The sequence below is a fragment of the Mobula birostris genome, chromosome 27, assembly GCF_030028105.1.
Source record: "Mobula birostris isolate sMobBir1 chromosome 27, sMobBir1.hap1, whole genome shotgun sequence".
NCBI classification, from domain to species: domain Eukaryota; kingdom Metazoa; phylum Chordata; class Chondrichthyes; order Myliobatiformes; family Myliobatidae; genus Mobula; species Mobula birostris.
In genome coordinates this window covers 33,039,830-33,054,230 of record NC_092396.1, presented here as the reverse complement: position 1 = coordinate 33,054,230, position 14,401 = coordinate 33,039,830, and the positions used below count along the sequence as shown (strand labels likewise).

At 39.7% G+C, this 14,401-nt stretch overlaps 1 protein-coding gene across 1 annotated transcript in view; it reads right to left on the bottom strand.

The window, feature by feature from the left end:
- Positions 1-13,546, bottom strand: part of sh2d5 (SH2 domain containing 5) — a 66,443-nt gene extending 52,897 nt beyond the window's left edge. The window contains exons 1-3 of the mRNA XM_072245049.1: positions 13,207-13,546; positions 10,859-10,939; positions 9,473-9,547 (exon numbers count right to left, since the gene is read on the bottom strand). Of these exons, the coding sequence (XP_072101150.1) occupies positions 9,473-9,547; positions 10,859-10,939; positions 13,207-13,263 (213 nt within the window). The 5' untranslated portion in view covers positions 13,264-13,546. The remainder of the gene's footprint in view (positions 1-9,472; positions 9,548-10,858; positions 10,940-13,206) is intronic.
- Positions 13,547-14,401: the final 855 nt, after the last annotated feature.

Genomic DNA, 14,401 nt, shown 5'->3' with positions numbered 1-14,401 from the left:
ATTTCTGTTTTTGCACAATTTTTAATCTATTCAATATATGTATGTTGTATAAAATATACTGAATAAGATTTACTTAATTTTTTTATTATTATTATTATTTTCTTCTTCTATATTAAGTATTGCATTGAACTGCTGCTGCCAAGTTAACAAATTTTACGTCACATGCAGTGATAATAAACCTGATTCTCACTTGTAAATCTTTGGCGTTCTGTACTCCAGTGTGTTGAACGCATTCAAGGTTGAGACAGATGGATATTTGAGCACTCAGCGAATCAATGGATTGGGTTAGAGCAGGAAAATGTACATGATTTGCAGGATTAGCTATGTCTCCAGCCAAGTTCTTTCTGTACAGGTACAACTCTGCATTCAAATTTCAAGGTATTGTCAAGATTCGTCCTGGTCACAAAAAAAGCAGGACAAATCTAATCTGAAATTAATTTCCGATTAACTTTACGTTATCATGAAATAATGGCAAATGTCATTAACAGCATTGTCATCTACGTCCAGTTTTGTCAGGACCACATATCATGACAGCTTTGGACCATTATGAAATCCGGAGGTGAAGGGAGATGACTGTCCTTGACATCAAGATAGATTGAAGCAGGTGTGGCTTTGAGTTTTGCTAAAACTTAAGTGATTGGGCTTTTGGGGGAAAACACTCCAACGGGTGGAATCATGCCTGTATAAAGGAACATAGCTGAAGTTATTGGAGGGCAATCATCCCAGTCCAAGGGGGTGTTTCTCAGGCAAGTGCCTTACACCCAATCCTCTCCAGTTGCTTCATCAATAATCTAACTTCCACTATAAGATCAGAACTAGAGATGTTCACTGATGATTCTGCAATATTCGATTCATTTCGCAACTTACAGCAAATGTAGCAGACTATGTGAACATGTATCGAAACCCAAATAAATTCAGGCCTAAATTGTTACATGGCAATTAAATTTAATGCCACAAAAACACTGGATAATGGTTTTCCAACAGGGGAAGAGCTAACCAGACACACACTGCATTCAATGTCGGTGCTAACATTCTGTGAGCCACCTTTGACCAGAAAAAAAAACTTGTAATCTGCAGCCAAAACATTTTTAAGGTGATGGGACAGCATAGATAGCAATGAAAATTTTCATTTCTTGAGGAAACCAATCTGGCTGCTTCCTGCCATGTTAAACTAAATGTTAAGCTTCCTGTAACACCACTGCAGTGCATGGGATCTCCATCCTGGTCCCTATCCCTAACATCAAGATTTCTGTGTATATCCCTGAAAATTGTGAGGCTCTTTCCATCCACTGTTAAGCTCTTTGCAAGCTATAATGTGTGTTGCAGCAGTCTCGCTGCCAGGGAGGGTGTGCTTCTCAGTAACATTTTTCAGTAACTGGTGTGCAGAAAAGTGTTCGCCAATTAACCTCCCAGCATTTCACTGGATGCAAATGGAAACTTGGGCATTCAGCAAAAACCCACCAGTTATGGTGAGAACGTGCAAAATCCACAAGAATACACCCAAGGTCTGAATTGTATCCATGTCACTGGAGCGGTAGGGCAGCACTGCTAACAGCCATGTCACATTAATTCCTCCTTTGAATATTACTTCCAGATTTTGTCTTTGAGTTTTTTCCTGGAGGTTACACTTGGAATTGAATGAAAGGAAAATGGTAGACTTAAGTGTTTATGAATAAAACAGATTAAGTTGATCAGTTTATTTTCAGCTTATTTATTACTGTAATAGGTTCTAATCGCGTTTTCCCATTGTTGAAATTCTGAACTGTTAACAATAAATTTTAAGAATTGGGTCTATGGCATAATTGTATTCTCAGATGAGACTTAAGACCTGTACAACTTTACTTCTGTTACATTTTCCAATTTCCATCACGAAATTATTAATGATAGTTGCAAAATACTGACATGATTTTGGATAGAGCAAATTAGAATTTGCTGAGAACTGCATTTATGTTGCCATTTCCTTAACCTTTGGAACCTGGCTTGTTCCCTTAAAATTAGATTGTTGTTTCATTTTCAGAACAATACAAGCATTTTTTCCAAGCGTAGATCATGATTATGAGCATTTCCAGATCACACTATATCATTTGAGAAATTTAACTGGTTGTTCCAAGCATCTTTCACCTTTGTGACTCCAACGTAACTTCTACATGCCATTAACAGTAGAAGGACATTTTCCCAGATATACAGTATGTATAACATAAACAACAGAAAATCTCCAGATGCTGGAAATCCAAGGAACACACAGAAAATGCTGGAGGAACTCAGCAGGCCAGGCAGCGTCAATGGAGAAGCGTACAGTTGACATTTCGCGACAAGACCCTGCATCAGGACTGGAGAAAAAGAGGACTCAGAGGAAGAAAGTTGGGGGGAAGGAGGAACCACAGGGTGATCGGTGAAACCAGGAAGGTGAGAGGATGAAGTAAACAGCTGGGATGTTGATTAATGAAAGAGATACAGAACTGGAAAAGGGGAAATCTGATATGAGAGGACAGAAGGCCATGGAAGAAAGAAAAATGGGAAGGCAGGTAAGGAGATAGGGTTGTGAGAGGGAAATGGGAATGGGGAAGGGGAATAGTGAAGGGGGGGGCTTTACCAGAAGTTTGAGAAATTGATGTTCATACCATCAGGTTGAAGGACAGAATATAAGGAATATACTCCTCCAACGTGAATGTGGCCTCATCGTAACAGTAGAGGAGGCCATAGACTGGCATGTAGGAATGGGAATGAGAAGTGGCCACTATTCCGTTTTTCTCTCGGACGGAGTGTGGGTGCTCAGTGAGGCAATCTTCCAATCTGTGTCAGGTCACCCCGATATACAGGAAGCCACACTGGGAGCACTGAAAAGGTAAAGTGTCGCCTCACCTGGAAGGACTGTTTTGGGACCTGAATGGTAGTGAGGGAGGAGGTGTGGGGGCAAGTGAAGCACTTGTTCCGCTTGCAAGGATAAGTGCCAGGAGGGAGATCAGTGGGGAGGGACGAATGGACAAGGGAGTCGCGTAGGGAGTGACCCCTGCAAAAGCAAAAGTGGCGGGGGGGGAGAGAGAAAGGTGTATTTGGTGGTGAGATGCTGAAAGTTACAAAGGATTATGTGCTGGATTCAGAGACTGGTGGGGTGGTGGGTGAGGACAATATATAATATTGCCACAAAATCTGCAATAAACTTAGCTGAACCATCCAGTAGAGTACAGAATATGTTGACAACATGTTGGCAAACTAGGGAACAGAAAAAAAACTGATAAAAAGTAGATATACTTCTGGTCATAAAATGAAAACGTGGAGAAGTGGGGAATATTGGCAACGCAGATACAAAGATGAGCAGAAATTTCCTTATTTGGTGGAGCATTTATTTAATAATTTCTTATGATGTCACTATTTGAATGAAGTCTAGTTCCTTTTTCAAGGCATTTTCTTTTTGTTCATTTTGATTCAGCTATGGAAAGAATAAGTGCCTTGTTAATGCATTTGCACATACACTACAAACTTTATTTAGTTTGTAGCAAAACTGTACATAGGGCTGAGACATTGGGAGACAGAAGTACATGTTATGGTTGTATATCAGGCCTGAGGGGCCAAGGGAAGGATAGAGAATGAGGGGTTAGGGAATGGTGGTTTGGTGTGAGGATCAGAAACTAGTAAGGGATGATGAGGCTTTAAATTCTATAGACTGGACTATAGTTAACCCGCTCATCTTTGGAATGTGGGAGGAACCGAAGCATGTGGAGGAAACCCACATGGTTGTGGGAAGAATGTACAAACTTCTTATAGACTGTAGTGGGAATTTAACCCAAGTTGCTGGCACTGTAGTAGAGTTGTACCACTACACTGCTGTGCTGCCCTGATACAACTCCAAGTTTTTCCTGCAACTGAGATTCTCAAGTCCCAGCAACATCCTTGTAATTTTTATCTGCACTTTTTCAAGCTTATTGACATCTTTCCTGTAGGTCGATGGTCAGAACTGCACACAACAATCTAAACGAAGCCTCACCAACTTCTTATACAATTGCAATATGGCATTCCAACTCTTGTCCTCAGTGCTGTGATTTATGAAGGCCAATGTGCCAAAAGCTCTCGATCCTTTCTCGCAGTGATGCCACTTTCAGGGAATTATGGATCTGTCTTCCCACATCCATTTGTTCTACTGCACACCAGAGTGCCCTATCATGCACGGTATGAGTCCTTCCCTGCTTGGTCCTGCCAAAGTGCAACAGTTCGCGCTTGTCTGCCATTTTTCAATCCATTTTTCCAGCTGGTTCAGATTCCACTGCAAGCTTTAATAGCCTTCCCTGCTGTCCACTATGCCCCCGATCTAGGTGTCATCCAGCTTACCACATTTGTTAATATAGATAACAAACAACAACAGACCCAGCATTGGTCCCTGTGGCACACCACTAGTCACAGGCCTCCGGTCAAAGAGGCAACCATTGACTACTACTTTCTAGCTTCTTCCACTAAACAATGTTGAATTCAGTTTGCCACCTCATCCTGAATGCCAATGCCAATGAACCTTCCTGACCAGCCTCCCATGTGGCAGTTCATCAAAGGCTTTGCTAAAGTTCATGTGGACAACATCCACTGCCTTTCCTTCATAAAATTTCTTTGTAACCTCCTCGAAAAACTCCAGAAGCTTGGTTAGACACGATATACTTGGCATAAAGCCATGTTGCCTATTCATAATTAGACATTGTCTGTCCAAATACGTGTACATCCAGTCCCTTAGAATACCTTCCAATAATGTCAGGCACAGAGGCCTAAAATTTCTCAGCTTATTCTTAGAGCCTTTCCTGAACAATGGAACAACATTAGCTATCCTCCAGTCCTCCGAAACCTCACCAGTGACTAAGGACGTTTTAAATACCTCTGTCAGGGCTCCTACAGTTATATGCTAGCCTCCTAAGTTACACACACAAGTTCCTAGGGAACACATTGTCAACCCCTGGGGATTTATCTACTCAAATTTGCCTCAAGACTGCAAACACCTCCTGTTTTGTAATCCAGACACAGTCCATGACCTCACTACAGTTTTACATCAGTTCTACACACCCTGTGTCTGTCTCCTGAGTAAATCCGGATGTAAAATAATTCCGTTAAGATTTCCCCTTCTCTTTCAGCTCCATGTGAAGATGACAATGCAGATCATCAAGAGGACCAGTTTTGTCCCTTGCTATCCTTTTGCTCTTCATATAGCTGTGGAAGCCCTTGGGATTCTCCTTCACCTTCTCGGCCATAGGAACCTCCTGCCCTCTTTTAGCCCTCCTGATTTCTCTCATAATTGTTCTCTTGTACTGCTTATACTCTTTAAGTCCCTCATTTGATCCTAACTGCCTATTCCTGATATGTACCTCCTTCTTCTTAACAACATCCCTCGAAAACCGAGATTCCCTAAACCTATTAGCTTTGCCTTTTATTCTACAACAAATGTTATTCTACAAACGCATCACGAACATACAAATTTTATGCCCCCAATATTTCACTTCTGAAGGCCTCCGACTTACCAACCATCTCTTTGCGGAAAACAACCTATCGCAGACCACACTTGCCAGATCTTCTCTGAAGCCATCAAAATTGGCCTTTCTCAAATTTAGAATCTCAGCCCAAGGACTGGTCCTATCCTCCTCCATAATTATCTTCAAACTAATGGAGTTATGATCACTAGATTCAAAGTGTGCCCCTAACACACTTTTACCACCTGCCCTATCTCATTCTCTCAGAGGAAATCCAATATTGCACCTCTCAAGCTGGGACCTCTACATTGATTAAGGAAACTTTCCTGAACACTTTTGACAAACTCTATCCCATCCAGTTCTTCTAATAGTTTGGGTTCCGAGCCAGTATGCAGAAAGTTAATATCACCTACTACCACAGCCTTACTGTTTTTCAATTGTCTACTATCTCTGTACAAATTTCCCCCTCTAAGTTCTGCTAACTATTGGGAGGTTTATAATATACAACCCATTAACAGGTTGTTTCAGTTGACAAGCCCTCTAATATATCGTCTCTGAGCAGTGCTGTGACATTTTCCCTGATGAATAATGACACCTCTTCCTATTTAATACCTCCTCCTCTATCATGTCTAAATGATTGTCTTGGGACATCCTCTCTCAATCCTTAATTAATATTCCCTGGCTTTCTCCAGGAAACAACCTAAATGCAAATTGGAAGAACAACTTATATTCAGTGGCCACTTTTTTTTAGGTACATCTGTATGTTAATACAAATATTTAATCAGCCAATCATGTGGGAACAACTTAATGCATAAAAGCATGCAGACATGGTCAAGAGTTGTTGTTCAGACCAAATACCAGAATATGGAAGAAATGTAATCTAAGTGGCTTTGACTGTGGAATGATTGCTGGTGCCAGATGGGGTGGGTAGAGTATCTCAAAGGCTGCTGATCTCCTCAGATTTTCACATACAACGGTGTCTAGTGTTTATGGAGAATTGTGCGAAAAATGAACAAAAAGTCCAGTTCTGTGGGCAAAAACATTTCTTGATGAGAGAATTCAGATGAGAAAGGCCAGACTAGTTCAAGATGACAGGAAGGTAACAGTAACTCAAATAACCTGTGTTACCACAGTGGTGTGCAGAAGAACATCTCTGAACACACAACATATTGAACCTTGAAGCTGATGGGCTACAGCAGCAGAAGACCATTAACATACAGGAGATACCTAATAAAGTGGCCACTGAGTGTATATTCCACTTGGAAAGCTTTCAACTCAAAGGTGTCAATACTGGATTTTCCCAGTTTATATGCTCAAGATGTTTTCCTCCCACACACACTCAGCTGTCTACCTAGTTTTGTTCTCCCTGTACTCATCTTTGCCATCCCCACCCCATCTCATCTAAGTCCATCTGCCCAACGTCCTCTCCCCATCTGGTTTCACTATCATCTACCAACTTTCCTCCTCCCTCTCAGCTCTGGGGCAGGGTCTCATCCCGAAATGACAAGTTGCACTTTGGCCTCTACAGATCCTATTTGACCCACTGAGCTCTTCCAGCATTCTGTTTTTATTTCTTTTATAACCACACTACTGCATTATAATTTTCTGAGGTTAACAAAAACCTGCTAAGAAACTTAGCTGTTCAAAATAATCTGAAGGTTGTGGCTTTGTCATTTCATGAATGAGGAAAATTTCCATGCAGTTACGAAGATAGGCTAATAATTTACCTTCAGTATACTGTCTTTATGAAAACAACAACAATGCTTATCCCCTTTAACTTCATTTCCTCAGCCCTTTTTATTAAAACTCTCAAATATAGCTGTTTTCTAAACACTTCCAGGCGTAACAAAAAATTCAAAATATGGTAATCAGTGAAGCAATAAGTAGTTTTGCAATGCAGGGAGTCAACACAATGATTTCCTGCTCAGTTTTCTGGCCCAGCTTATGCCTTGAAAAAATGGCATAATTCAAGAAAAATAATCACTCATAATAATATTGCTGGACAACACACAGAACCACTAATTGGATAGTGTATTCATAATCACATCCCTATGGTTTGATACCAGAAAAGCATCAATATATCATTCACAATTCAATTGAGACTGTCAACACAAAAAGTTAATTTGTGCTCAATAGTTAAGTTTGTATTATAGCAATCCTAAGGCAGAAAGTCATCAGGTTTGCTAACCTTGAGAAATTATTTAGCTATTCATTTTTATCCAGGTGTCTTAGTCCATTTATTTCAAAGTAAGTCCATTATCACCGGCTGACATCAGTAAAATGAGAGGTGATATTATTGAAATATAAAAAATGTTAAGGTACTTGACAAGGTAAACGCTGAGCGAAAGTTCCCCCTTATGGAGGAGTCTATGACCAGTATAATGGATGGTCTACTAAAACTGAAATTAAGATTTCTTTTTCTCTCAAAGGGATGTGAATTACTTGCCCAGAAAGCTGCAGAGGCAGAATTCATGTTCGGTGACTGGGTGGATAGATTTCTAATTTCAAAGAACATTTTATTATCAAAGTATGTATACATTATACAACCTTGAGATTCATCTCCTAACAGGCAGCCACAAAAGAAAGAAACCCACAAACAAACCCCATAACTTCCAGCAATGAACTGAATCAGCCTGTACCTCGCTTCAGGCCTTGGATACCCTGACGTTTTCAATCTGGCCCAGCATTTAACTCTCCATCCAAGCGACTTTGGCGCTTCGATGTAAGAGGTTTCTGAGTAATGGAAATAGGTTTGAAAGGTCCATGAAAAACATTGGGTCAGCCATGATAATATTGAATGATGTTACAGACTTGAGCCATTGTTGGCCTGCTCCTGTTCTTATTTCTTATGATCTAACATATACTATATATGTACAGTATGTTATTTTAAACTAAACATACCCTATATTTTAAAATTGAGCAATTTCTTTATTGCTATAGCAATTTTAATTGCTTTGATAAGAATGAAACCAACTACTTGTCCTACACCAGTTAGCAATGTATTTATCTAATTGATCACAGACACAAGAGACAGCAGATGCTCAAAATGCTGAAGGAACTCAGTGGGTTAGGCAGTATCTGTGGAGGAAAATGAGCAGGCAACTTGGCAGGCTAAGACCCTGCATCTGGTCTTGATGAATGGTGAAGCAACTTGGCCCAAAATGAAAACAGCCCATTTTCCTCCATAGATGCTGACTGTCCTGCTGATCAACTCCAGCATTTTATGTGTGTATGTTAATCATGAACAACAAAGGTTTACTCGTCACAGTTTACAGAATAGCAGTTTGGAAGTATAATGGAGAATGATTCCTGTGTAAAGAAGCCATTGACACTATTGTAAGTATCTGGGCCTCAAAAGGTAATTAAGAGACCAGGAATTGAAAAAGGAAGACAGGGGTGGGTCACAGAAGATATCGATCATGTGAAAATTTATAAAGGTGGAATTTGGGGCAAACCAGATTGAAATTCATTGTGGCTAAAGTAAAAAAGGCATCAAGATGAGGTACAAAATTCGATTCAATGTTTTTCATTGATTGAGAAATAGAGCTCCATAAAATGGTTGTATTTTTATTCAGGAGATTTACTCAGGAAGTCACAAGTAATTCCAGAAGACATAAGCATGGGCTATCATAAATAAGTATAGGAATGGTCATGAGAGAAGGGCTCTTTGGTTTAGGTGAACTGAAACTTTAGTGCTAATCTCTTGATAAATACTGTCACTCATGACTGCATGACAGTTTCCAGTCTGGTGACTTTTGACCTTTCTTGAGAAATCGTTTGATTAATAACTTATGTAAACCATAGCACTAAATGAGATACTGGCTTAAGGAGAAGACAAAAAAATTAAGGAAGAAAGAAGAAAAACAAAACAGTGTTCAAACTTATTACAATGTCATAAGTAAAATATGTTCTAAATATTTGTATGGGCATGTTAGGTTCCACCTTCAACTTCCAGGGATTATTTTAACTTGAAACTTTAAAGTCTTGAACAAAGTAAGTAAGTAGCACATGAATGATTTTGTGGATTTTACCTCTTTATTTTCATTGTACATCTTTATTCCTTGTGATGAGAATTTCAGTATTACTGCCATTTTTCGAGGAAACTTCTATTCAGAAAGTAAAACCACATGTCAGACATAAAACACATCATACAAATTAGTCATGAAAATGCAATCAAAATATTCTTTTAAACATAGAAGAAGAGAAATAAGTTGGAACTATTAATCCCACATGAACACAGAGGCATAAGTTTGCAAAGAATCTGTGCACCTGGAATCATTTTACTTGGAAACTTGGCCACGATGAAATCAGCAGATATGCAGAAATGGCAGAATATATCATGTTTTTCTTCTTTGTTACTATGGTGATAGATTAAATGTAGCACAGGCCACAAGTGAACTGAAAAGCCCAGATCAGTTCAAGTTAGGACTATAATATCGAAAAGCAACTGTATTTCTTGCCTTATTGCCAGTTTTAAAGTAACCTTAAAAAGGAATTGAGACGAGCTTTTCTAATTGAATTCTAATGTAATAGCAACAAGGGAAAATGTGAAAAGAGGATTCAAATTAATCCTATTTTGTAGGTGAAAAAATATCACAATTATAATCAATTCAATATTTTGGTATAATTAAACTGAATTCTTCTGTTAGAAGTTATATTTATTAGATATAAAGCTATGAGCAATAATTTAATATTCATTACTAAGGTTTTTAAATTAAGCTCTATTTTTAAATTAACATTTTTATTAAATGGTAATTAGATTATTTTCCTCACCCTAAAACCTTTGAAAATGCTATGTGTGGCTTCAATTTAGTCTTTCCTTTCCAAACCTTAGTTGGCTTTGAAACGCTCGTTTTGCAGGAAAGTCTCCATCAGCCTGGTAACAAATGCTGAACGATATTTCAAGCCCACGTTGTGGAAGCTGTGGTTTATTCACATGGCACAAATTGTTCTGGCAGCTCCAGATGTTATCAAGTTTGGTTTTCGGCAGTAAGTTTCTCAAATAAGTTAATTTTTATGTCAGCAGCCATTTTCTGCAGCTTTTCTTATTTTCTAATTTCCGGACTTACTTCCCCTCGTTCCCCATTCATACTTGTGGTATAGGTCCATCTGTACTTTTCATCCATGGCTTCTCACATTTAACCTATCCAGTTTCATTCATCCATACAGAATCTATCTCTTCCCCATCCTCTAGCCTTTAATGACTTCTAAATTTTTTTTATCTCTACAAATGTAAATGGAAGTCGATCTGTTGATTATCCCTTGTATGAAGAACTTCCTGACATACTTTTTTTTTGGCTAGTTTAAAACTTATCCTACTGTCATAGTTCACAATACCACTCCCAGATTGCATGGAATCTTATCTACAACATGGAGGCCTAGAACTTTAATCAGATGCAGGTTGCTTTGATAATTACCTTCAGAAAATGAAGCTGTTGATGAATGCGCCATGTTATTCCTTCAAGATCTTGATCCTCCACAGTGAAGGAACCTATGTACTGTGAGAATAATTCCAAAGAACATTTTCAACATCCATGACATAGATTTGAAATACCACTCAGTATTTAGTATCAGAAAGCATTAACTGAATCCAGTGACAGGAAATCAATTTTCTGAGTGCATGCAGCGTACAATCTTTCCCAGCTGATGGTTCATAGGCTCCCAGGGGTCTGAAAATTTTGCTTTATACTTGTTGCTCACTGAAGGTGTAGAGGGGTGTCTCTTCCTCCCATGGGAAAACTATCTCACTTCCATTCTGAGCTCTCTAACTGATATTTAGAGCTCACTACCAAGTAGTCACAGAATATTTATTTATTGAGATACAGAACGGAAAAGGCTCTTCAGCCCTTCGAGCCATGCTACCCAGCAATCCTCTGATTTAAAACCAGCCTTATCAGGGGATAATTTATAATGACCAATTAACCTCCCAGCCGTTACATCTTTGGACTGTGGGAGGAAACCGGAGGCCCAGAGGAAACCCACACAGTCACAGTAAGGAGAACGTACAGGCATCTCAGCATTGCTTGTATTGATTACACTGATAGTTCAAAGTTACTTCTTGTTGCAGTGACCTTTGGATGCAAGAGTTTTTGGGGTTGGGAAGTAAGGAAGGTAGAGGCACAGCAGCACGGACTCAGCATGTCATCTAAAACTTTGACAAACTGCTATAGATGCACAGTGGAGAAGATCCTGACTGGATGCATCACAGCCTGATATGGGAACACCAGTGGTGAAGACCAGAAAACTCCACAGGAAATGGTGGACACAGACAGAGACATGAAGAGCCTTCCCCATCATTAGGCACATCTACAAGGCGCACGGCCATAAGAAAGCAGCATGAATTATCAAGGATGCCCGTCATCCAGGCTATGCTCTCTTCTCACTGCTGCTGTCAGAAAGGAGATACAGGAGCCTTAGGTCCCATTCCACCAGCTTCAGGAAAAAAATATTACCTTCACCAATCAGGCTCCTGAGCCAGCATGGATAGCTTCACTCACTTTAACACAACCTATGGACTCACTTTCAAGGACCCTGAAACTCACGTTTGCAGTATTATTTACTTATTTTTTTGTTGCACAGTTTGCCTTCTTTTGAAAATTGTCAGTATTTGTGTGTAGTTTTTCACTGATTCTATTGAATTTTTCTATTTTACTATGAATGCCTGCAAGGAAATGAATCTCGAGTTAATATTTGTTGAGGTGTATGTGCTTTGAAAACAATTTTACTTTGAACTTTGAATTCCCAGCAATAGTCACTAGGATGGAAGGACACAGGGGCTCATTTCTGTTGACAATTAATAAAATACTTGATGGAAGTATTCAAAATGATGATGCATTGTTTAAAAGCTAAACTAAGAAAACTACCTCTGAAGGCAATGTTGGAAGCAAACCCTGACATAACATTATACTTAATCATTAAAATTGAAAAGATTTTAGAAACGATTGAGTGTTTTTCTTAAATTGGAGCAGCAAACTTAATGGCGATGGGCTGAACTGCCTCACTCTGCTTCTATTTAATGCCGAGTAGACATGAAGGATTAATTGTCCCATTGTAATTTATTTCGTGGTATTGGAGGCTCAAGTGATGAAACTGTTTAGGAATTCTATCCTTGTTGCAGTGTAGAGCAGGGATGGCTCACGATTCAGTAGCAATGTAATCTCTCCCTAAGGTATTGTATCCAGTCTGGGCACGAAACTCTGGAAATACAATTAAGTCTAAAGAGCCTTCCGAACAATTTCAGTAACAATTTTATATTTTTCTTGGTAGCTTGATAGCTTTCCATTACAAATACGTCATTCTTTCGTTTGGATGCCCAGTGATGGAAAACTGTTAATGCATATCCTTAGTTGCAGGATATGAGTAACGTTCAACGGGGAATGTTTGTGTTTCAACGCAAGGGAGGGCATCATATAAAACATTCATGACTTGCCGCGACTTAAAAGAGCAATCAACAACAAAAAAAATGCGCCAGAGTAGGCAGGAACAGACATAGGTAAATCCAGAAGGGAACCTCGCTTTCCTACACGGATATATTTGCATGGATATGCTTTGAAGTTGGAGGTTTGATTTTTCAAACAAACAAAATTGTAGTGAAAATTTAAGGCAACTGCGGATTTTCTCTTGTTTGTGAAAATAATTGTTGTCTGTTGCAATGTAACGTGCAGGGTAAATAACTGTATAAGGAACACTCCGCGCTGCTTAACCCCCAAGCACCGCGACCACCGAATCTCACTGAACCACGAAGCCAGGCCGTGCAGAAACCTACCTCCGCGAACTTGGTCCAGATTCTGGGTTTAGTGTCTGGAGAACGGCTCTTGGCCATCACCGCAGAGATCCCTCCAGCGTCTCGGTGGGGGTTTCGCTTGATGTTGACGCTACACGCTCCGGACTAAACTTGGAGCAAGTTCTGGGGTGAGGGGAACGGGTTCCCGAGGAGCTGGGGTCACGAAGCCGCCGAGATCGGGGAGCACTGCACGGGTAAAGCTCTCACCTGGTCCTCCTTTCATCCCTGTGTTGACATCAGTGCTCGTAGAGGCGTGTGTATTTTGCCGGAAATGCTTCTCTTTTTATGAAAATGTTATTTTCACGGCTCCCAGTGTACAATATCACAGTTAGGGGAGGGCAGGCTGGAACCGTTCAGAGGGTGTCAGCCACGGCAACAGGATCCTCGCATTAAATATGCGTGTAAAGTTTCGTTTTCTCTTCCAGGGAATTTCTTTTGTTACTCCAAGCATGTAAAAACCTAAATGTCATTCAGACTCCCTGTGAAATGTCTGTCAGCAGACAGCTAAGATTCCCAGGATTCTCTTAAAGACTTGTTTAAAACATTGGCCCGGTTACTACAGCTTTTGTTTTAACTTAGATTTTCAGCAGTTATGGTTTATTTCGCTGGTTGAAGCTGTAAACTTCCAGCAGCTGTTTCACTTCTCTCTCTCCCTCATTCCCTCTTTTCAAAGAATTTGTCTTTAGGAATCAAAATGCAATGGTTGTAGCTATTTAAAAGTGGGGGGAAAAAACCAGAACTTCAAATTCTGCAAATGGAAGAAAGAAATGGTAAGTGCTGGAAATACAGTGTTCAGGCTGAACGTCTGACTTGTCATTGGATTTAACAAATGCCTGAAAAGTTTATGGGGTTTGTTCATATAGGCAAATTGATCAGCATGGACTGGTTGGGCCAAAGAGCCACTTCTGTACTGTACAGAAACTCAGTGTTCTGTACTATAACTCAATGAAAGCTTATCAAAAAGAAACATTGTTTCTCTCTCCATGGATGCTGAGTATCTCCATGGCTTATCGCTGCTCTCAGTTGTCCTCTATTGACTCTCTTAATCTGATTTCCTTTGTACATTCTTTTTTTTAGATTATGAGGACACTCAGTCCTCGTTTATTGTCATTTAGAAATGCATGCATTAAAAAATGATGCAATGTTCCTCCAGAAAGATATCACAGAAACACAGGAC